At 50.2% G+C, this 23,911-nt stretch overlaps 1 protein-coding gene across 1 annotated transcript; it reads right to left on the reverse strand.

The window, feature by feature from the left end:
* Positions 1–1,821: 1,821 nt before the first annotated feature.
* SMO (smoothened, frizzled class receptor) lies at positions 1,822–23,290 on the reverse strand. Its single transcript, XM_040472001.1, has 12 exons — positions 22,438–23,290; positions 9,009–9,214; positions 8,045–8,254; positions 7,624–7,796; positions 7,072–7,291; positions 6,843–6,966; positions 5,591–5,683; positions 5,023–5,131; positions 4,012–4,197; positions 3,404–3,552; positions 2,805–2,939; positions 1,822–2,566 (listed from the first exon to the last, which is right to left on the reverse strand). The coding sequence occupies exons 1-12, from the start codon at positions 22,772–22,774 to the stop codon at positions 2,130–2,132; spliced, it is 2,379 nt and encodes a 792-aa protein (XP_040327935.1). The 5' UTR covers positions 22,775–23,290; the 3' UTR covers positions 1,822–2,129.
* Between the last annotated feature and the right edge of the window lie 621 nt (positions 23,291–23,911).

The following is a 23,911-nucleotide window of genomic DNA, read 5'->3' on the forward strand; positions in this document are numbered from 1 at the left end:
GATCAGATCGGTATATCAGTTCCCTTCCCCTGGAATCTGGCTCTGGGCAAAATGCTTGTGTCCCCATCACGTGAACAGATCTGGTCAGTACCCCAGAGTCAGTACCTTCCGAGTCTGTGGGTATCACCGCCTTTCCTCCACAGATCCTTTCCACCTGATCCTGAGTCCTTGCAACCTACTTTGCAGTCTTCTACTGACATCTTTTTGGAGGAAGTGGGGCTCACAGGAGGAAGTATGAATTCCTTTGCCCACAGGAGGAAGCTGGCCCTACTGACATCCCTTTTAGGAGACGCCCCCCAAGGGCGCCTGGGTGGCTCAATCGGTTAAGCGTCCAACTCTGGACTTCTGCTCAGGTTCTCATGGTTCATGGTTCGTGAGATGGAGCCCGGCATTGGGCTCCAGGCCAACAGCACAGAGCCTGTTTGGGATTCTCTCTCCCTCTCTCTCTGCCCCTCCCACTTCTCAAAATAAATAAACATATATATAAAGAAAAAAAGAAGAAGGAAGAGGCCCCTAGAGGTGGGGCCCCGGATTGCCACAAGGATCCATGCTCATCTACACTAGCGGGGGCTACTTGCCCCCAGTCGTCACTCCAGGGGCAGCTGCGTGTTCTTGTTCAATCATCTTATGGTCAGTGCATAGTGAGGCAGCTATGGCCACAGAAGAGTTTTTGTCCATATGCAGCTGACTAGCTGGGAAGGACAGCCAGCACGTTAAGCTGATAACAGCTTGACATCTGTCAGTTATGACCTCAACAGTGCCAAGCCATTGGCCTTTCAGAATAGCCCGAGAAGGAAGTGGAAAACAAATGTGGTCAGGACCAGGTAAACGGGTCAAGACCAGGGCCTGTGGATTTTATTTTACTTTACCTTATTTTTATTAAGTAATGTCTATGCCCAAGGTGGGGCTCAAACTCACTACCCTGAGGTCAAGAGTCACATAATCTACTGACTCAGCTAGCCAGGCACCCCAGCCCCCCCCCCCCCCCAAACAAGACCAGGTCAGGATCTATGGAAAAGAACCACACCAAGAGTTTATACAAAAACCTTTTATTTACTGTTTGTATTTCTTCTCCCCATCCCTATCCCCGATCTGGAACCCAGCCAGCTCCTAAGGCTTCCTGCTGTCTGGCTCTTGAAATTGGGGCCTTGGAGACATAGTTAGGGGTTATGAGAGGTGGGAATCTCCTCACCCAGCAGTTGTGGAAGTTGAAGGAAGCGTTCCTGCCTGGCTGAAGCTCCAGCAGCCTCCCAGGTTAGCCCCTCAAGTCAGAGGATCCACCCCCCACTGGATGGACGGGAGGAAGAGATAACACGCTTCTACACCACGCCAGGCTCTATAGCTGAACCAGTCTCTCACCTGGAGATGCAGCCAGCATCAAAAGGGTGGGGGATGGGGGAGGGATGGAGCATGCAGCAGTTCTGGGTCCTAATCAACGAACAGGGAAACAGGAAGAGGTTGGCCTGGTTGCACTGAAATGGGAAAGGGGAAGGAGGGTACAGGAGCACACAGGACGGGCTACTGGCCTGGGGTCGGGCCAACCGGGCACCTGTGAAGAGAGGTTATAGCCCCTACGGGAATAGGCACTTCCAGCTCCACAACCACCTGGAAGAGGGAGAAGGGAGCCCCGTCCCCACCTAGACAAAGGACTAATGACACAATAAACACATTTGGTCTGAGAGTGCCAGAAAAGGGCATCCACTGGCACAGAGAAGGGCAGCCAGCCCTCATCTGCCAGGTATGGGCCTGGCTGCCTCATTGGCTACCGCAGGCCACTCTGGGTACTGTCACCCCTGCCTCGACCGTCACTGTCCCCCCCACCCCCAAGCTCTGCAGATCTCATGACCCTGCTGCACATGGATACTGCCAGCCAGACTCCAGCTGGTGGGGCAGAAACAAGGACCCTGAGCTCCAGGGTCCTTCCCTGGATGAAGCCTGCCCGTGGAGATGTCAGGGCCCTTTCCCACAGTCCTGCTGCCCTGAGACAGACACATAGAGCCCTCCTGGGAGGGCACTGCACCCTCAGGTGCTCTGGAAGACAAGATCCTGGGGAAGCACTCTCAGGGAGGATGAAGAACCTCAGAATGGTATTTGCCGCTCTTTCCTATCCCAGGTCCCACTCTCCGGGCTCAGAAGTCTGAATCTGCATCCATGAGCTCTGCCTCCATCAGGTTGGTGCGGGAGTGAATGGGCCCCAGCCCCTGCCGGCAGCCCTGAGCCCAGGCCGCCGTGGGAACTGGGGCACTGGGCAGAAATGGATCCTGCAGGTGACTGGGTTCTGGGCAGAAGGGGTTGGAGACCAGGGTCCAGGCTCTCTGTCGGCAGGATTCCCCAGCTCCCCAGGCACCTGCGGCCACCAGGCACTTCTGCCGGGGCAGCTGAGGCAGTCGAGGAACAGCACTGGCCGCAGGGGCAGGGGCAGGGTGGTGAAGCTCAGGAGGTGGCACCAGCGGGCACACCTCCTTCTTCCTCTTCCTCCGCTTCTTCTTCCGGCCCAGGCGCTTCTCCAGCTCTGGGGAGATCTCTGCCTCAACCAGCCACAGGTTGGCTTTTTCCTCTGGGGGCACTGATGGCAGGAGAGAGAACGTGAGCCTGGGACGCTGGTCTGTCCACATCACCTGTTCTTTCCTTGGACCCCTACTTTTGAGGTCTGGGACCCACAACTCTAGATCTCTAGTGCCTCAGCCCCACACTCTACATCCTCCAGGGTCTCCCTTTTGGCAGCTGCTTGTGCTCCAGTCCCAAGAACCCCCAGACTCCATGCCCCCACCCCCCACTTCCTACAGAAGCTTGACTCCTTGTACCTGGAGTTGCCACAGGGGTGACAGACACATCCTGGGGCAGTATGGCTCCTCTCCGAGCCACCATCTTGGTGACATGCTGGGCCCAGGCAGAGGACACGTCGGCAGAGGGCTCATTGAGGTCAAAGGCCAAACCCGCTGTGGGGGTAGAAGGAAGGGCTAAGGAATCATGACTGCCCCACTCCTTGGGTGACTGTAGCTCCCTCCCAGTCCACGGAGTCCAGAAAGCCCACCCAGGGAATCACAGTGATCTACCCAGTCCCAGTGATCTACCATCACTAGAGGCCAGAAACCCAGTTCCTAGAACCCAGACTTACTCTAGCCCAGGGAGAACCACTGGAGAAGACAGAAGAAGTGAGAGGGAGATGACTCCTTTTGAAACCAAAGCACCAGCAAGCAGACCCAGGGGCAGAAACAGAGGGCAGAGTAGCGAGGGACGGAAGGGGGATGAGAGAGGGTGGAGTGTGGGAGGAAAGGAGGGGCTGCTTTCTTCCTTCCTGCCTTCCTGCCAGTCCATGTGTCCGTAGCAGCTTAGTGGGGAAGGGGGCCCAGGCGTTGCGGGGATCGGGTGGCTCCAGTGGAGGAAAGGGACCGAGGCTCACCCACAGGCCCGTCGTGGGAGACAGTGTGCATGCTGAAGGAGAGTTCCTGGCCTGGGTTCTGCAGCAGCTCACGCCGCTTGGAGAAGGCCTTGGCGATCATCTTGCTCTTCTTGATGCGTTTGGGCTCATCATCACTCTGCCCAGTCAACCTGAGAGCAGAAGAGATGGGGGAGGGGAAGTCGAGGAGCAGCCACTTCCCATCAAATCCTGTTGAAGACCGGCGAAGCCTTTCCCTCCAGGGATGGAGCCTCCAGAGGGCCCCAAGTCCCTCGAGGACTCTGAGAAGAGACCTCTGCAAAGAAGTGGGCCTAGGATGCAGGGCTCCTGGATGCCCAGTACTCAAATCGCTCAAATCATTCCCTTCTTAGAAGAAAGATGCTGGCGGCAGGCTCAGCACTTGAAGGGTCCTCCTGAGGACAGGAGGTGTCACCAGGGGGCAGTGGTGAGCCACACAGAAGGCAGCTTTAGGCAGCTCAATGCAGACCCTTAGAAAACTGGTCTGCCGGTGACTGTTGAGAGACCACGGAGCAGGCGACCCTTATTGGTGGGGACACCAAGAGTGAGGGAGTAAGGCGGCGAGGTCAGAACCGGCTGGCTGCTGGCCCCACCTGCACCAGGTGCGCCTCCAGATGAGCAGCGTGGCCTTGGTCCAGACCCAGGTGCTCATGGCAATGCCGGTTCCAAACATGGCAAACAAGTTGATCTTCTCCACCAGGAGGCTGGGGCGATTCTTGATTTCACAGTCAGGAATGGGCTTCTTGGTGGGCAGCCCGATGGTCACGTTGGCCTGGCACCTGTGGTGGGGGGGGGGGTTAGTAGACAGGTGAGGCTCTCTGGGTACCCAATCAATCCAAAGACTTTAGAAAGAGCTAAGGCCCACGGCAACGATTCACAGCCCTGGGTGCTCACTAGAGTCACTTGAGACATTAGAGTTACTTTTTATAACTACTAATGCCTGGGTCACACCCCAGACAATGAAATCACATCTCTGGGGGAGGACCAGGTATTAGTGTGGTTTAAAGCTTGCTTCCCAGACTGGAAGCTGGAGCCGTTAAGGAAGAGCCTGAGGCAGTCAGGATGTGGACTGGTGTCCATTTTAATGAGCGTTGTAACTGCTATTCCTGACATCAGCTAGTGCAGCCCTTCTTTCAGTGGATGAGATGCTTCACTCTCAGATTCATCCTCATGGTGACACAAAAAAGCACAGGCAAGGCTAGCAAGTATTAATAGGTTGTTACACGTATCGTGGAGAGGTAACTACTCCGTGCAGGGCTCTATAATAAGCTCTGTAAAAGAGTACGTGAGAATTAGAGTGACTTCTGTGGCCAACACAGAGTCGTCAGAGAAGCCCAAACATGAGAGGGCTGAACAGTTAAACACACCAGCCAGACAGTGGCTCGTGCAGAGAGGAGAGCAGAGTTGAGCCGGGACAGGAGACGTGCTTTGCCGTGTTTGCAAATTACAGAGCAATTGACATCTTGGGTGCCCAGAGCAGGATGGACAGTTTCACCTGCCCGTCAGAGGCAGGTGCCTAGCAGACCCTTGCTGGACAGCAAGGAGGGCTAGGGCTGTCTGAAGTCCTGTGGCTGCCGCCCCCAAGCCCCCAGCACTGCACTCACAGCACATAGTCCCGGAAGCTGCGCTCCCACTCAGCCTGGTTGAAGAAGTCGTAGAAGTGACAGCTGAAGGTGATGAGCACAAAGCCAAAGGCCAGGAAGCCAAAAATGCCTGTGGAGGGCCAGGGTGGGACAGAGCATTACCAATCCCCGGTGTGGGAGCAGCAGTGGGGACAAGGCGTCTGCCCCATTCAGGCCTGAAAGATGGCTGAGTCTGGGGTAAATTCACGCTAGGCTCAGTTTGCTGTATTCTCCAGAATAAGACTTGAAGGGCACTTGAGCCAACTGCGGGAGGGCCCCAGTGGGCACGAGGAAGCAGTCTGGGCACGAGCCTGAATTCTTCCATCCAAGAAGGTCCCCTTCTTTTGAGTTGCTACCACCATGACCTCTCACCCCATCCCACCCCCCATACACACACATGCCCCACAGCCTTGTCTTGTTCCCATGGCTGCTAACTTGCACCACTCACAATGCGTCCTCCAAGATCCCATCCTGCAGGTCCCACAGCCACACAAGTGTGCAGTGTCGGACTGATCAGTACCTCGGGCCAAAGGCCCTGGGGCCCACTCACCGAGGCGCAGCATGGTCTCGTTGATCTTGCTGGCAGCCTTCTCACTCAGCAACCCGGGATGGTTGCTCTTGATGGAAAACAGAGTCATGACTCCTGAACAGAAGAGAGATCTCAGACATTAGTGGGGTGAGGCCACTCTCCCGGGAGGGATGGAGGTGGCAGGCAGTCCCAGGTCTGATTACTCCTCTGCTGATGTAAAGCTTGGGGAAACTGGAGACACTTGAGAAATGGGGCACAGCTGGTGGCAGATGTGCTATGTACTTGGAAAGACGGAGGCAGAGCCCAGACAAACAGTCGAGAAGAGAGAGAAGGTGCCTTCGTCCTGGCCCCGGCTCCCCGTAAGTAAGGCAGCCAGGTCATAGCTGTGCTGATGGAAAAGGCAAGAAAAGAGATGTAACAACAGAGCTATGCGATAGAAGTATGTCAGCCACACCCATAAGCTCACATTTTCTAGCAGCCTCGTTAAAAAAGTAAAAAAGATGCAAACGAAGCTGATTTCCATACCTTCCCCGAGCAATACATCATTGTGTTTTAGTAGCATTTCAATATGTAATCCACACAACAAACTATTAATGAGACAGTTTACCTTTTGGTGTGTGCGGAGTCTTTGCAGTGCAGTGTGGATTTTGTACTTACGATACATCGCAATCTGGACCAGTTTCAACACAGGTGGCCAGTGGCTACCGTACAGGAGAGCACGGGCCCGAAACCTAAATCAAAGGCCCAGACACTGGCAGAAAGAGGTGGGCTGAACAGAAGGCTGACAGCACAGGGAGAGGAAACTGAAGTTTACAAAGAAAATGCAACACAAATGAGCTAAGAAGAGACGGAGGCGGCGGATCCAGACGGGGAAATTAGGGAACAGAGAATCTGTGCATGTTGTGAAAACTGTGTGTGACTATGTTCTGGGGGTAGGAGGCGGATGAGGAGCCAGAAGATGGAGCTCATGTATAAATTCAGGGTGCACACACATGACCAAAGGCCCTGAGTTGGTCCACGTGGACAGGGCGGGTTATTCACCATACAAGTGCACCGGGCCAAGGGCTGAGCGGGGGCTGGAACCCAGCTCAGGCTCTACTCCACAAGCTGTGAGCCCCGGCTCAAGGCTCTGGAGAAAGGGGCTGCCTTGCTCGGGCCAGCACAAAGGTTGCTGCAAAGGTAGCAGAACCGGCAGCTCCTAGCTCCTACTTACACAGAGCGGGTGCTCAGCGCTTTTTGCTGCCCGACTGGTGCCCGCTTGGTGCCTACTCACCTCGGATGAGGAAGTAGCCTCCCACAATGAGCACCAGGCCGATCGGGGCCAGCACGAAGCCTGCACGGTATCGGTAGTTCTTGTAACCCACAAAACAGATGCCGCTCACAGAGTCCCCATCCACCTGCGGCACAAAGGGGGGTGGGGGTGGGAGGGACCGAGTGGGTCACGGGCCCCCCTACCCAAGCCCACTCCACTCAGGTCCCCAGCCTCCTACCGGTCACCATACCTGGGCGACGGCAAGGATTGCCACAGTGAGGACAAACGGGAGTGACCACGTGAGCAGGTGGAAGTAGGAGGTCTTGCCGGACAGAGGCTGATAGGTGGTGCCCAGGGCTTTGAAGGAGGTGTGCCAGGCATAGGTGAGGACCACAAACCAGACGACACCAGCCATAAGGGCGTAGTACACGATGACAAAGATGATGACGCAGGACAGGGTCTCATTGGAGCTGTGCAGACATGTGGAGGGGCACTTGGGGAGGGCATTCCATATTCCCTTTATCAGCTCTCTCCACCCTGTCCCCAGAGCCTTGGCCTCTAACGTCTGGAGGTTCCCTAGGAGTCAGAGCTTGGAGGTGGGACTCAGGTCACATTCGAAGAGGTTATGGAAGATGCCCCTCTGAGCAGATGCAAACAATCACATCCCCAACGCTGGATACCGTAGGCTCAACAAGGCAGAGCTGAACCCTACACTGAAATCTTCAGTTTCAAGCCCACCCTGTCCCTTTTCATTTCAGCCTTCTGTCCGTCACCCTGGCTTCTGGGTCCTCAAAACACCTACGTGGGCTCCCCGAGCCTCATGGTTCCATCTGCACGGCAGACGATCTCCCGGCGGGCGCCGTCCATGAACTGGGCCAACCAGCCGATGCTCCCCACAAAGAAACACGCATTGACGTAGAAGAGAATAACAGCAGGGTAGCGATTCGAATTCCGCCAGTCAGCCACAAACGTGGCCTAGAAGAGAGAAGTGGGATCCGCTCTATGAGGTTAGGGTGATTCTGCTGCCACAGACACCTTTGTCTGAGCCCCCGAACCCTCTTATCCAGACCCTTCCCCCAGGGACACCCCCCAAGGCATCCTCTCCCCATTCCCTCTGCCCTCACAACGCAGACAACTGTCGATCCACTTCCCACTTTATAGGCTGTGTGTTCCGGACCCCCGTTCCCCTAACCCCTCCGCCCGCAGGCCTGCCCTCAGCTGACCAAGGTGAAGAGTGTGCAGAGGCCTGTGACTGCGCCGAAGGCCGCGATGTAGCTGTGCATGTCCTGGTGCTCGGCCTCAGTGAACAGCGGGTTCTGGCACTGGATCCCACATCCCTCCACGTCCTCATACCAGCTCTTGGGGTTGTCGGTCCGAACCAAGGGAGCCTCACACTGGCCCGAACTGTTGAACTTGATGTTCTGCACCTCATTCTGGCACGAGGGAAGGGGAAAAGGCAGTGCAAAAGGGAGCAGGAGGCCCAGGGGCACCCTTTGGCTTAATACGAGGCATAAGGGCAGCTTGGTAGAGTGCCTACGAGCACAGGCTGGAGATAGCTTTCCAGCTTTTGAAACCCCGCCCTGCCACTCAATGACAAACTATATCAAAAGGCTGGGACAAATTATTGGACCTCTCGGTTTCCCCACGTATAAGACAGCAGTCCCTACTTCATGGTGTGGTTTAAGGGGTAAGTGAATCAATGGCTGTAAGAGGCTCTTATGGTATTTGGCAGATAGCAAATAATAATAATTAGTTTTATTACCAACATTACTGCCATTAGTATTATTATTACTTATGAGCCCTCCTTTACCACCAGAACGAGATCACATCCGTCTTGGGGTCTATAGCTGTTTTACATGTGCGCGCCTGGACTCCCTAAATACACAATAAACTTCTTGGAGAGTGAGTTCCTGTCGTCATCGACCCCCGAAACTCCCCAACACCTAGCGGAGTAGGTGCTCAAAAAATATTTGTTGAACACAAGTTATCGTCTACAAATCAACAGACAATCCCTGATAGACTGGCCCCGCCAGTGAGCTTCAGTTTGGGTTTGTGGCTCATTGACCCCACGGCTGCAGATTTGGGGTCTCCTGGGGTCTCCCGGGAGAGAAGGCTGCGGGGCTCCCCTGCCCCTGCTTCCTGTTGGGCCCTGCCCTAGGCTTGCGGCTTGCCTGTCACAGCACTCACCGGGCAGCCCTCGGGGAAGTGGTCAGGGGTACAACGCAGGAAGTCAGGCCAGCCACGCTCCCTCTCCACAATGGCACAGGGGCCTCGGGTAGCCTGGCACAGGGTGCGGCTGGGCAGCTCCACCCGGTCATTCTCGCATTTGGGCATGTACACAGCACACAGCAGGGGCTGGATCACTGCCCAGCAGCGGGGGGCGTTCCGGAGGCCTGGAGAGAGGCAACAGTGTGGATACATTGTGGTGACACCCCTCCTCACTCTGACCCACAGCTGTTTCCCAGGCCTAGGGCAGGTCTCTTTGCCATAATGCGGGAGGTGTCAGGCACAGTGTTTCTCAACAGAGCATTTGGGCAGGAGGATCCTTTGTGCTGCAGGACTGTCCGATGTATTGCAAGACATTTAGCAGCCCTGGACTCCGCCCACTAAATCCCAGAACCCGTTAAGTCATCACGACAATTAAAAAACACTCCCCTTGCCCCTACTCCAGGGTTGGTGACTGCAAGAGGGCCTGAAGGGGAGTTTCTGGGATGCTGGTCATGTTCTATTTCTTGATCCGGTAGTGGTTAAATGTGTGTATTCACCATGTGAAGAATCGAGCTCATGACTCACGCGCTGGTCTGTGTGTATGTTATAATGCAATTCAAGTTTTTAAAAAAACAGCCCCCATTTCCAAAAGCCCTGCTAGGGAGCGTTAGTGCCTCTGGCTGAGGACCCCAGCTCGACTTGCCTTGTACCTTTTCAGGGGCATCCTTAAAACCTTCTACAGGCCTCTTCCAGGGGAAAGGGAGGTTGTGGGACCCACCCCTTCCAGGGCCCATGCACTAGAACGAGATGTTGCCCCTTGCCCAGACCCCAGGATCCCTGTTCCTCTTACCAAGCTGAGGTGAAATAGAGAACAGGTAGGAGCTTAAGAAGAGGTAGTCAGGGGAGCCCAGGTACTCCAAAGCCAGAGGAGGAAACAGGAAATCAGATGGAGAGAAACAGAGGAGGCTCTGTCCAGTGCAGAGGGAGGAAACATGTTGTCAGCAAGACAGAAACAGCACCCCTGCCCCAACCCAGGCACCTACCCTGCTATCCCAGGGGCGGGGCTCACTCAGCATTCCGCCCCCATTGCCCCTCCCGAATCACCCCTGCTTCAGGAATACCGGGGTCCCACACAAGAAGTTGTGTTAGGGGCGCCTGGGTGGCGCAGTCGGTTAAGCGTCCGACTTCAGCCAGGTCACGATCTCGCGGTCCGTGAGTTCGAGCCCCGCGTCGGGCTCTGGGCTGATGGCTCAGAGCCTGGAGCCTGTTTCCGATTCTGTGTCTCTCCCTCTCTCTGCCCCTCCCCCGTTCATGCTCTGTCTCTCTCTGTCCCAAAAATAAATAAAAACGTTGAAAGAAGTTGTGTTAGGAGAAGCGTCTAAGGACGTGAGAGACAAACTGGCGACTGCCACACTGCCAGGCTGGGGGCGGTAGGGGCAGATAGCTGCTCTTTTTAGGAGGGAGGCAATACAGCAGAGGGATGAGGGGCATGGACACTACAATTAGCCTGCCTGGGTCCGAGCCTTGGCTCTCCCATTTCCTGGCTGTGTGATCTCCAGCAAATTACTCTATCTCTATCTCTAGCTTCAGTTTCCTCATCTGCAAAATGGGGATTTACCTCCTGGGAATGTTGTGAAGAGTTTGATAACGCACTTGATGTGTTTAGCATGGTACCCGTCAGATAGTAAGCACTCGGGAAATATCAGCTGTCATCACTTATCTGAGACCTTTGACCGCTCACAGCTCTCACTACCACAAAGCCTATTCCAGGGGCACAGAGCAAGTTCCGGTCAAGAAGCAGTGTCCTGGGGTGCCTGGGTGGCTCAGTCGGTGGAGCGACCGACTTCGGCTCAGGTCATGATCTCACCATTTGTGAGTTCGAGCCCCGCGTCGGGCTCTGGGCTGACGGCTCAGAGCCTGGAGCCTGCTTCGGATTCCGTGTCTCCCTCTCTCTCCGCCCCTCCCCCACTCATGCTCTGTCTCTCTCTGTCTCAGAAATAAATAAACATTAAAAATAAAATAAAAATAAAAAAATAAAAAGAAGAAGCAGTGTCCTCAGGCAACTTTCCTGAGCCTCCACTCAAATCAGAATCACCTAGGGAACCTTTATCATTCTAGAGGGAGAAACCCACTCTCAGAAATTCTGACTGAGTGGGCAGGGGCAGAGAATGCACCAGTGGTTGCCAGGGGCTGGGTAGGAGGAGAATTTGCCTACAAAGGGGCAGTAAGAGGGAATTTTGGGGTCTGATGGGCTTTTCACTATCTTGAATGCAGTGGCTGACTACATAACTCTATATATTTGTCTAAATTCATAGCGAGGTACAACAAAGAAAAAGTTAAATTTACTGGATGTTTACTGAACACTATACTTAAAAAGGGGGGAGCTCACCAGAGTAAAATGTATTCTAGAGGAGCAGCAAGCAGCTGATTAACAAAAATATTATGTTATTTTTCTGGGTTTTGTGATATTTGCAGTGATCAACTTTTTAAAATGTGGAATTTCATTGTTTTTCTTTTTCTCGTTTTAAGTATTATATTGTACCTTAAAAATGAGGAAAAGAAAGACTATTAAATAAATCTTAAAAGACAATTGAAGAACCACCTAGGGAAAAAATGATTTGGATCCTTACCCCATTTCTTACATAAAAATAAGTTCCAGATAAATTCAAATGACTGCATGAGTTTTAAAAATTAAAGTACCAGAAGAAAAGATGGGATGTGGTTTTTAAATCTTAAGTAGGGAAGGCCTTTCGAAGTATGACACAAAACTCAGAAGCTACGAAATAAAAGATTTTAAAAAGACTTCAGAAAAAAATAGGGTAAAAACAAAAACCATGAGAAACGCAATATACTGAGAAAATATATTTCCAATACATATCACTGGTAAAGAGTTAATCTCCTTACATTAAAAAAAATTTTTTTAAAAAATGGGGTGCCTGGGTGGCTCGGTTGGTTAAGCGTCCAACTTTCGCTCACGTCATGATCTTGTGGTCCGTGAGTTCGAGCCGCACGTCGGGCTTTGTGCTGACAGCTCAGAACCTGGAACTGCTTTGGATTCTGTGTCTCCCTCTCTCTCTGCCCCTTCCCTGTTCATGGTCTGTCTTTCTCTCTCTCAAAAATAAATAAATATTAAAAAAAAATTAAAAAGAAAGAGCTCATCTCCTTATATGCCTTAGCTCCTCCACATCAGTAAGAAATTCATGATCCTATAGAAAAATGGGCAGAAGACAGATCTAATCCAAATGGCTTTTAAACACATTAAGAAATATCCAATCTCACTGTTAATAAACTGAAATGTGGGGGCGCCTGGGTGGCTCAGTCGGTTAAGTGGCCGACTTCAGCAAAGGTCATGATCTCGCGTCTTGTAAGTTCGAGCCCCGAGTCAGGTTCTGTGCTGACAGCTCGGAGCCTGGAGCCTGTTTCGGATTCTGTGTCTCCCCTTCTCTCTGCCCCTAACCCACTCGCATTCTGTCTCTGTCTCTCTCAAAAATAAATGAAAGCATTAAAAAATAAATAAACTGAATGTGAAATAAAACTACAATGAGACATAATTTTTTAAACTTTTAGAGGGATACAGATCAACACATTTGAAAACGGCCTATTGACAAGAATGTCAGTGAAACTGGCACTTTCGTACATTTCGAGTAAAACAGAAATTAGTAAACACTTGGGGAGACTATTTGGCATTATCTATCAACATTTTATACTAGTGATCCCACTCCACATGTTTACAAAGCCAATACACAAGACTATTCGTTGCAGCATTGTTTGTAACAGCAGAAGAGTAGAAACTGCGTGAATCCGCAGCCATCAACAGGAGACCGGCTGCATAAAATATCATAAATCAATATAATAGGACACTACACCAGGTTGAACTATTTGCACTGAAATGGAACTATCTCCAATGCATCTTATTCAATGGATTCAGTTGGGTGGGAACAGCCTGAAGAGTAGGCCACTAATGGTTGTGGGAGGAAAAAAAAAAAAAATGTGTACATTTGTACACATGTTGGATGTCTCCGAAAGAACACACAAAAACCAGTGCTGATGGTTGCCTGTAGGCAGGAGAAACGGGGAGCCGGAAGCAGAAGTGAAAGGATTTAACTTTTGTTACTTTTGAGTTTTATACTATGTGCACATACTGCCTATTTTTAGAAGTAATTAAGCTTAGAAAAATAAATATGCGAGTTACTGAGATGGGGGAAGCTCCGTAGAGAAGAGAAGGGAACAAAATTGTAGACCAGAAGAAAAGGGACATCAACTTTATCTGTATTATTTTATTCCTTTTGTTTTATTAAAATACGAAACGGAGGGGGAAAAAAGACACAGGTGTTATGTTAGTCTTTGCATTTTTCTATATTCATAGACTTCTTCAATATTTGCTACAATTTAAGCTCTGAAAATGACTTATTTTTTATTTTTCTATTTTTTTAATGTTTACTTGTTCTTGAAAGAGAGAGAGAGAAAGACAGACCATGAGCAGAGGAGGGGCAGAGAGGGAGACACAGAATCCAAAGCAGGCTCCAGGCTCTGAGCTGTCAGCACAGAACCCGACGCGGGGCTCGAACTCACATACCGCGAGTTCATGACCTGAGCCGAAGTCCGATGCTTAACCAACTGAGCCACTAAAATGACTCTTTATGTGCTTCTGGTGATCAGTCAAGTTGAAAACCATTGTTCTGAGATTGGTTTAACATTAGGAAATTCAATCAATGCAATTTACCACATTAACAGATTCAAGAAGAATAAAATCATATGATATCAATAGATATAGAAGTAGTTAATAGAATCCAACATGCAACCATGATAAAAAGAACAATAGGCAAATTAAGAATAAAAGAACAGGTTTTTTTTTAATTTTTTTAACGTTTATTCATTTTTGAGACAGAGAGAAACAGAGCATGAACGGGGGAGGGTCAGAGAGAGGGAGACACAGAATCCGAAACAGGCTCCAGGCTCTGAGCTGTCAGCACAGAGCCCGACGCGGGGCTCTAACTCACCGACCGCGAGATCATGACCTGAGCCGAAGTCGACTGCCCAACTGACTGAGCCACCCAGGCGCCCCAAAAGAACAGTTTCTTAATCTGATACAATGTAACTACAAGAAACCTACACCAAACAGCATATGTAATGGTGAAGGGTTGAAAAACTTTAGAATACAGAAAAAGTCAAAGATGAGGGTTGCTGCTACAATTACCACTTCTATTTAACAATGTACTGGATGTCTTAAGTAGTGCATAAGGCGATAAAGGTACATAAATAAAGGCTTCGAAAAGATACATGGCTTGAAAAGGGAGACCTCAAACTCATTATTCACAAATGAGATGACTGTGTATATAATAAATAATCAATTTACCTAGTTTACTGGATTCACAATCAATTGCATTTCTATACACCAGCAACAAACAGAAAATGAAATGGTACAGGGACTATTCATAATAGTATTTTAAAAATCAAGTACCTAGGACTACATCTGACAAATGACATTTAAACTCTGCACAAAACTGCAAAACAATTGAGAAAATGAAAGAATATCTAAATAGATGGAAATATATAGTGAAATGATAGGAAGACTCAATACCATAAAGATGTCTTTTTTTTTTCTTCAAATTAGTCTGTTTCCTCAGTGTAATCTCGATCAAAACCACCAACACCTATTTTTATATTAAAATACAAAAGGTCAAGGAGAGCTCAGACTCTATGAGATACTGCTGTATTATAAATACTATACTATACTATACTATACTATACTATACTATACTATAAGTATTAATAAGAACAGGGGAGGTTCTTGGCTTGGAACTCAGACACGATTTTTTTTTTTTTGACGTTTTATTTATTTTTGAGACAGGGAGAGACAGCATGAACAGGGGAGGGTCAGAGAGAGGGAGACACAGAATCGGAAACAGGCTCCAGGCACTGAGCTGTCAGCACAGAGCCCGACGTGGGGCTCGAACTCACGGACCATGAGATCGTGACCTGAGCCGAAGTCGGCCACTCAACCGACTGAGCCACCCAGGCGCCCCCACAAACGATTCTTTTTGTTTTTTTTAAGTTTATTTATTTTGAGAGTGACAGAGATGGCACGAGTGGGGGAAGGGGCAGAGAGAGAGAGAGGGAGAGAGAGAATCCCAAGCAGTCTCCACACCGCCAGCGCGGAGCCTGATGTGGGGTTCGAACCCACAAAGTCGTGAGATCATGACCTGAGCTGAAACCAAGAGTAGGACGCTTAACCGACTGAGCCACCCAGGTGCCCCTGGAACTCACAAACATTCTTGTAGAGAATTTAGGGGCCCATGAACCTGCACCGGAAAAAAAATTACATCTAACAGAAATTTGGCATTTCCTTCAATTATGAATGTAAGCCACATACCACAGTGACGTTATCAATACTTGTGTTTTTGTCACAGATATTTTGTTACAGATAATCTCAAAACACTGTTACTGTTCATCACAGCCTTGACATTATGGTGGTTATCAAACACATACTATATCTTACTTAGTGTATTAATAAAGAAGCACATATATATTAGATCACAAATTTGTTTTAATGTATTTGATAACTATAGCTCAATATAGTTCATTTCCTTTGAAATCTTATATGGTCCTTTTCAATCCTATGTGTTTTACCTTATAAACTTAAAAATATTATACTGAGAAGGGGTCCATAGGTTTTACCAGACTGCCAGAGGTTTATAGCACAAAGAAGATGAAGAACCATGCTATAATTAAGATGGTGCATACTGGCAAAGAATAGACAAAATAGAGCTATGGAACAGAATAAAGATCCCAGAAACTAGGGGCGCCTGGGTAGCTCAGTCTGTTAAGGATCCAACTTTGGCTCAGGTCTTGGTCTCGCGGTTTGTGAGTTCAAGCCCCGCATCGGGCTCTGTGCTGACAGCTCGGAGCCTGGAGCCTGCTTCGGATTCTGTGTCTCCCTCTCTCTCTGCCCCTCCCCTGCTTGCACTCTGTCTCTCTCTGTCTCTCTCTCTCTCTCTCTCTCAAAAACTAAATAAACATAAAAAAATATTAAAAAAAGAAAAGATCCCAGAAACTAAAGATATCTGGACACTTGATTTATGGCAGAACGGTGGAGAAAGGATATTCCTTTAAAAAAAAAAAAAAAAGATGCTGAGGCAATATGTATGAAACTAGTGAATTATATGTCTATAAATTGAAAGTAAAATCTAAAAAGTGCTGTTTCGTTTTTGAGTAGGCTCCGCACCCAGCATGGAGCCCAATGCTGGGCTCGAACTCAAGCGACACTGAGATCAAGACCCGAGCTGGTGTCAAAAGTCAGATGCTGTTCTAAGCCACCCAGGCACCCTTAAAACGTTTGGAGAAGATAACATAAGAGAGTAAGTTCATGACTTTGTGGTATAAAAGGACTTTTTAAAATAAGGCCCAACAGGGACTCCTGGGTGCCTCAGTTGGTTGGGCTTCTGACTTCGGCTTGGGTCATGATCTCACAGCTCGTGAGTTCAAGCCCCGCATCGTGCTCTGTGCTGTCAGTGCAGAGTCCACTTTAGATCCTCTGCCCCCCTCTCTCTGCACCTCCCCTGCTCACATTCATTCTCTCTCTCTCAAAAATAAATAAACAGTAAAAAACAATAAAAGATAAAAGAAGACACAATAAGAACTAATCATAAAAAGTTTTATAAATGACTACCTTAAAGCACAGAACTTCTTTTAGCAGAAGGCACAAAGAAAATAAAGAGGCAAGCCAAAGACAAGAAAACAGTTTCGATGCATAAAATCAATAAAGGACTCAACTCTAGCATAAATAAAGAAGTCCTACAAATCTTCTGAAAATGAGCGCCCAAAGGAAAACGGGGGCGCACGGGGAGCTCAGTTGGTTAAACGCCTCCCTTCAGCTCAGGTCATGATCTCACGGTTCATGGGTTCGAGCCCCACATTGGGCTCCATGCTGTCCACGCGGAACCCGCTTTGGACCCTCTGTCCCCCTCTCTTTCTGCCCCTCCCCCCCTCACACTCTCTCTTTCAAAAATAAATAAATAAAAATCTATTAAAAAAAAAGAAAAATGGGGCAGAGATTTGAACAGACATTTTATAAAAGGAAGAATCCAAGTGGGCAGTAAACATTTGACATGGTGCTTAACCTCACCAGTAATCAGGGAAATGCAAATTAAAACCACAAATACATACCACAATATAGCCACCAGACTGGCAAGAATTTTACATGGTGACAATACCAAGCATCAGGAATCATGTGGGCACTGGTGACTCTTCTACACGATTAGTGGGGACCACATTGGTGGAACCACTTTGGAAAACTGTTCCATATTACCTAGTAAAGTTGAAGGTATGCAATTATCTAGTTATTCCATTCCTCTGAGTATGTACCTAGGGAAACTTGAGGCGGGTGAACCAGGATATACTTAGAAGAATACTCACCACCATGTTGTTCACAGTGGCCAAAAACCGGAGACAACTTAAATGTTTAACAATAATAAGATGGATTAATAAATTGTGATGTATTCTACAATGGAACACTATTCGGCAAAGAAAAAAAACGACCTGCACTAACATGGATGAATCTTACAAAACAAGGTATAGCAAAAGAAGCAAGACAAAAGACAGAAGAATACACGTATCACGATTTGTCTAAAGTTCAAAAACACTCAAAACTAAAATATACTGTTTAAAGATTCCAAAACTAGGTGACAAAACTATAGAGGGAAAAGGAAATGATAATCCAAAACATTAGGGTAGTGGTTACTTCTAGAAGAAAAGAGAGGGACAAAGGGGAGCTTTTGGGGGGGCCCCACCATGATCTGGTTCTTGACTCAGGTGTCACTTTATAATTATTTGCTATTAAGTGCCCCTGTGTTTTATGCACCTTCTGCATACATGCAGCCATTTCACAGTTGAAAAGTTAAAAATCTCGTGGCCCTTGGCTGGCTCAGTCGGTGAAGTGTACAACTCTTGATCTCAAGGTTATGGGTTCAAGTCCCACCTTGGTTGTAGAGATTACTTAAAAATACAATCTTTATTGAGGCACCTGGGCGGCTCAGTCAGTTGAGCGTCTGACTCTTGACTTCAGCTTGGGTCATGATCTCGAGCATCGTAAGTTCCAGCCCCACATCGGGCTCTGCACTGACAGCAGATTCTCTGTCTCCTCTCTCTCTGTCCCTCTCCCTCTCTCTCTCTCTCTCTCTCTCTCTCTCAAAAATAAACTTTAAACAAAAAAAGAAAAAGAAAATCTTTATAAATAAATAAATAAATAAATAAATAATAAAAATCTAAAGGAAAAGTAAAACTCGAGCCAGTAGGTGCTTTCCTGTATTTTCATCCTTTCCAAATGTACATATCTTAACTGATTCTGATCACCAGCCAGGTTTGGGAAAAGCTCTAAGGAAATTCTTTCCGGTCTGCCCCTGCAAACAACCCAGCGTCACCAACAACATCCCTCCTCTCATCGCTCAACCAGATTGTCTTGAGAGGAAAAGAGAGATTCCTCCCAGAATTCTCTGGCTCTTTTCTCCTGGCTGCCCCCGGCTGAATGACAAGGCCACACACCCCTGTGCACACACAGAGCACAGCGGTGGTCAAGGAGGCTACGTGCTGGCTGTCAGGGGCCTATTTCCCTCCGCAGCCACAGGTCTCTGCTTCCTTGCCCCATTTACCAAACCAGATTTGGCCCAAGGTGGACTGTGGCCTGGATATTATATTTGTCTGGTCAGCTTGGAATGCCTGAGAAGAGACATTTCAAGCTGTAATGGGGAAAGATGCTGAGTGCCTGAATGAGCCCAAGTCCAAAGGGTTGAAAGATACAGGAGGGACCTGAGCTCTTTACAGATCCAGAAAGCAGTCCAGCCTGGGCTATAAACTTCCTCACTCAATGGCATACTTCCAAAAGGCTCAGCAGTCTGGGCCGAGGAATAACACAGTGGCCGCTCTCTTCAGCAACTCCTATTCCAGATCTGCTGGTAATCTCCACATACACGTCCACTGAGCACCACTAATTCACATGGCCCAACTGAACCCAGGCTTTCTTCCTAAGCCTACTCCTCCTCCAGCATTCCCAGCTTAGTGGAAGAGAACGATATCACCTTCCCCGCGAGCCTGAAAAACCTACATCCTCCTGCTCACTCTTGCCTTCCATCTAACTCATCAGCAATCCCATGGGTTCTAGCTCTAAAATTCTGGGATCGGTCCACTTCCTCCAGCCTGCTGCCCCATCCTCTCTCACCTGGATCTCCACCTCCATCGTGGCCACCACCATCTCTTACCCGGAATACCATCCCCTAAACAAGCAACCAGGCTCCATGCCTCCCCTCCTCCCGTGGCTTCTTCACACAATACTCAAAGAGATCTTTCTAAAATGCAACGGTGATTACATCTCTCCCTTGCTCAAAAGCTTTTAGTGGCTCCTTATTATCTTCTGGATAACATCCAAACTTCTTAATATGGGGTATGAATCCCTTTATTTTCTAACTGCCTAGGTCTTATCTCTTATAATTCTATCCCTCACCTACTTTGATCCAGCTCTACTAAAATCGTATACTCCTAAAGTAGTAAGCCCTCTCACCTCACCTTTGCATGCCGTCTCCTCTTCCTATTCCTTCCTATCCTACCTTTCCTTGGCCCAAAGAATTCCTACTTGTTTCTCAGATCATAGGTTAAATGTCAATTCTTCTGGGGGGTCTTCCCTTGCCCTTTGTGTTCCTTCAGCACCCTACCCTGTCACAATGCCTCTCCCAGGAAATGCTAAAGCTGTTTGTGTGTCTTCCCCTTAATGGCAGGAATCACGTCTGTATTCCTCGTCTTTACGTGCCCCAGAACCTGATCCAGGCTGACACGCAGCAAGCACCCAATGCCTAATTTAATGAATGAGTGGATGGCTGTGTACTCAGAACTCCGAGGCTTTAAAAAAAAAAAAAGCGAAGAACAAGTCTCTACCTTCAAGAGGTCACAGATGAAGACAACCTAGATCATTTTCATCCTTTACCCACAAAAATACCTCCAAGAGCCAGGTGACACTGACCACCTAGACATGGTCAAATCAAGACCACTAACTCGGGACGGGAAAAGTCACTCACCAGAGGCTCCCGGCTAAAGGCCTGTCTGTGATTCTTACACTTGGCTCCGATCTACTCCACCCGCCACCGACCCCACCGCCCAGAACATCTAGCAGAAAGACCCAAAGCAGAAAGAACAGCTAGAATACACTTGGGAACGTAACTGAGCTGAGGGATGATGGCAGCAGAGAAAAAATTCCGAATGAACTAAAAACCTGAGCCCCAGGCTGGCACCTCTACAGGACCCTACTCCACCGGAGGCACAGCTAGTAAGGATCAAAACCACACAGCCAGGGGCGCCTGGGTGGCGCAGTCGGTTAAGCGTCCGACTTCAGCCAGGTCACGATCTCGCGGTCCGTGAGTTCGAGCCCCGCGTCAGGCTCTGGGATGATGGCTCAGAGCCTGGAGCCTGTTTCCGATTCTGTGTCTCCCTCTCTCTCTGCCCCTCCCCCGTTCATGCTCTGTCTCTCTCTGTCCCAAAAATAAATAAACATTGAAAAAAAAATTAAAAAAAAAACCACACAGCCAGCAGATGGTTCTAACTCCTAAACTTCCCTGCTAAAACACTTCTGCCTTGCTCAGCGGCTGCTATCAGGAATACGGACTGGAAAGAGGTCCAGACCCTTCCTCCTTGATTTGATGGTAACTACAGAAGGGCAGCATCACACATGCTTTTAACTTAGGAGAATTCAACCATGGGCCCCTGCAAAATAACTAAGTAGAGAGAGGAGGGGCAGGGGGGATATCCTCTCAGTGTGAGCAACTTAGAACTGGGTGAGATTCTCGTGCTGAGATTTGTATTTTCCACACGACTGGCTCCTAAACACAAACCTTCTCAGAGAAATCTGTTTACACCTTTCTTTTGTGTTCCTTTTTTTAATTCTTTCCGTCTTCTGCTCTTTTGCATTTATGTAACTTTAAGGACTAAAATTATAGTTTCTACGTATTACCCTTCTTATATACTATATTATGTGTTACACATTTATACAAACATATTACCATAAAAAGAATATATATGCAAAAATTACCTACACCTTAGGTTATGGTAGCTTATGAACTTTTCAAAGCTCCTGTTGATTACACATGGTTTCTGCCTACACGCTGCCTTTAGAACCCGATACCCACTAAGGATGTAGGTCCACCAAGGGTACCATCTTCCACGTTCCTCTGCCATCTGCCAGAATGATACCAGGCCAGGAATGATAGGGCTTTGTCCAACATTCAGCAAAGACTCAGAACTCTAGTGGCCAAGTTGACAATGACAGGCAGCCTATATCTCGGCTCCCCGCTTCAGGATCATCACCAGCCCCCAGGGTGGAACCGAGATGTAGGGCACCCAAGGCCTGCCACATTAGAAGGAGCTTGCCAAGTTGGCTCCTGACTTTTGATTTTCTTTTTCATGGACAGCTTGGAAATCACACTGACTAGAAGCAAGGGCTGACAAAACCAGTTCCCTTCCCCAACCCCCCTTCAGGGCCCTAACCCAGAAGAGTGACAAGTGGGGAGATCATCCACTCCACACTGCTAAGGAAGGATTTATTTGGGTTTTTTAGGCCTGGCCATAATCCTAACCTAAGGTTGGGGGCTTTGGGACTTCAGGCCACTATGGAAGTATCCACAGGCTCTCAATATCCCGGGCTTAAGTGTCCTTCTGCAGCCCTGACCAGCCTGAGGATCCAAATTTCCAAAGAATACACAAATAATCCTTAGAATAGTCTCATTGCTTCACGACCTCAGAAAAGGATCAGAGTCCCCATTTTTCAGACGAGGAAAGGGTGAAATCTGTAATAGCAAGACAAGATCACCGTTTTCTGGACTTCCTGTCTCCCCAAACAAGATTTCTGGAAATTTCTGGTTAACTTTTAATTACTCAACACCAGGGGGTTTCTTATCCATCTCAAATTTCACTCAACTCTTCCCCCCCCATCCTGTCCCTCAATTGCCTAAACCTTCTAGCCCATCTTTCCTCTTCAACTCCACTTCCCGGTTTGTCTTCCAAGATCTAAACACCTCCTTGAATCCTCAGGGGCTCCGCTCTCAGAGCAGCGCTTACGAGGAGCAGCTCCACTTCTTAAGAAACATCCTTTCCCGAGGCTCAGAGCCCCTGCCTCATGGGCCCCTCATTCCCCCGCATCCTTTGCGCACCCACCCTGCTCAGGCCTTTTGTGACCGGCTCCCTCAACCGTCTCGCCTCATCACCGAGGGTCCCAACCTGCTTACAGCCGGCACCCACAGTTTCAGACTGTGTTCCTCCACCTCTCCCGGGTGCAGCCCTTGCCCTCGCCAACGTTCAGGCCTGAGCCTATTCTTGCCCAGAGTCCCGCATCCCACCACCGCAACCCCGGCTCCGGCTTCCGCGCGCTTACCCGACCAGAGCACGAGCTTGCCGTGCGCTTCTTCCTGGGAGTCCGAGTCCCCGGCCAGCAGAGTGGAGGTGGCCCCGTAGGGCAGCGCCGAGCCCAGGCACACGTTGTAGCGTAGCGGCTCGCAGGAGGCTGCCCGGCCGCAGTGGCTCAGCAGCGGCGGAGGGCCGGTCACGGCCGCGCTCCTTCTCGCGCTCCCGCCCGCGCTCCGCGGCCCAGGCCCAGTCGCGTTCCCGCTCAAGGCCGCCCCCCGGCCTGGGCCCCCCAGCAGCAGCAGCAGCAGCAGCAGCAGCCCCAGGAGCAGGATCCCTGGCCCCAGTGCGAGGCGGGCAGCGGCCATGGCCAAACCCGCCAACTCAGCAGAAGCCCCGGCGCCCCCGCCCGCTCCCCGGAGCCCCCCGGCCACACACGCAACCCTTGGGGCCGCGGATGTGGCTCAGGCGACCTGTGCGCCCGGCGAATCCGGTGCCGGGCCCCCTCGCCCGCTCCGCGAGCCGCGGGCCCTCGGCGCCCAACTTCGCAAACTTTGGAACCCGGGGCCCATGTTGGGCGGCGGAGGCCCCGGCCGGGATGCACAACTCCCTACTCTTTCTCCGGGCAATCCAAGTTGTCTTCAGCCCCGGGAGCCCCCTGGGCCCCCAATCTCCAGCCCCATTCCCTCTTGAAACTATCTTCCAGCCCCGCGATGGAGGCCAGGCGCGGGCAGGCGGTGGGGGATAGCTCCCCGGCTTCGCCTCTGCGCCAGCCCCGCGGCCCAGCCGCCACCTTCGCCCGAGCGCGCCGCAGACCCCCGACTTCTCCCCACCGACTCCCCGGCTCCTTTGTTGCTCTAGCTCGTTCGGCTCTCTGGAATGCACGGGCCTCGCGGAGCCAAGCCCGGCCCCACCTCCGCCACGGCTTGGGGAGGGACTGGCAGAGGGAGGGAAGAGGAGGGGAGGGGATGCGAGAGAGGAGGAGCGCTAGCTTCAGTGTCCCGGGCGCCCGGAGGGGCCGGGACCTGGGGGCTCTGGGGACCTTGTTCGCCGCCCTGGCGCAAGAGATGCGAGGAAATCGTGGCTGGGAGCCGCAACCAGACTCAGCGGGCACCTGATCGGCCTGAGGATCTTTCGACTTGGCAGTCTGCAGGGAATAGATAGACTCTTCTGGTTTACAGTGGGAGACACGGACGGGGTGGGGGGGGGGGGGGGGGGGGTGGTGTCTGAAGTCAGCGGAAGACTCTTCTGCATCCTTGCCCAGTCCCCCAACCCCGCCAGTTTTTTCTGGTTTCGGTTAGATCTTTCAACTTGTCCCGGGGTCCCATGGATGAGAACCAGGGTTTGGGGGACTCACTTACTCAATCCTTCCAACTCGGGACCTGTGGGAGAGAGGAACTCAGAGTCACTCAGGGCAGCTGCCCCGTTGCTGTTACCTGTGAGAGCAGGTGTCTGGAAACCAGACGTGCCAACATCAGCCTTTATTGCTACAAATGTGTGAAGTG

The sequence above is a fragment of the Herpailurus yagouaroundi genome, unplaced genomic scaffold (assembly GCF_014898765.1).
Source record: "Herpailurus yagouaroundi ecotype Mexico unplaced genomic scaffold, PumYag 100, whole genome shotgun sequence".
Taxonomy (NCBI): Eukaryota; Metazoa; Chordata; class Mammalia; order Carnivora; family Felidae; genus Herpailurus; species Herpailurus yagouaroundi.

What these genes read in the sequence shown, in the direction of transcription:
- SMO (XM_040472001.1), bottom strand. Translation starts at nt 22,774, where the DNA reads ATGGCCGCTGCCCGCCTCGCACTGGGGCCAGGGATCCTGCTCCTGGGG. An exon ending in ATGAGGCTCGGGGAGCCCAC is followed by an intron (nt 7,292 to 7,623) that starts GTAGGTGTTTTG and finishes ATGTCTGCACAG; the next exon opens with CTCCAATGAGACCCTGTCCT. An exon ending in TGGAGGCGCACCTGGTGCAG is followed by an intron (nt 3,553 to 4,011) that starts GTGGGGCCAGCA and finishes TTCTGCTCTCAG; the next exon opens with GTTGACTGGGCAGAGTGATG.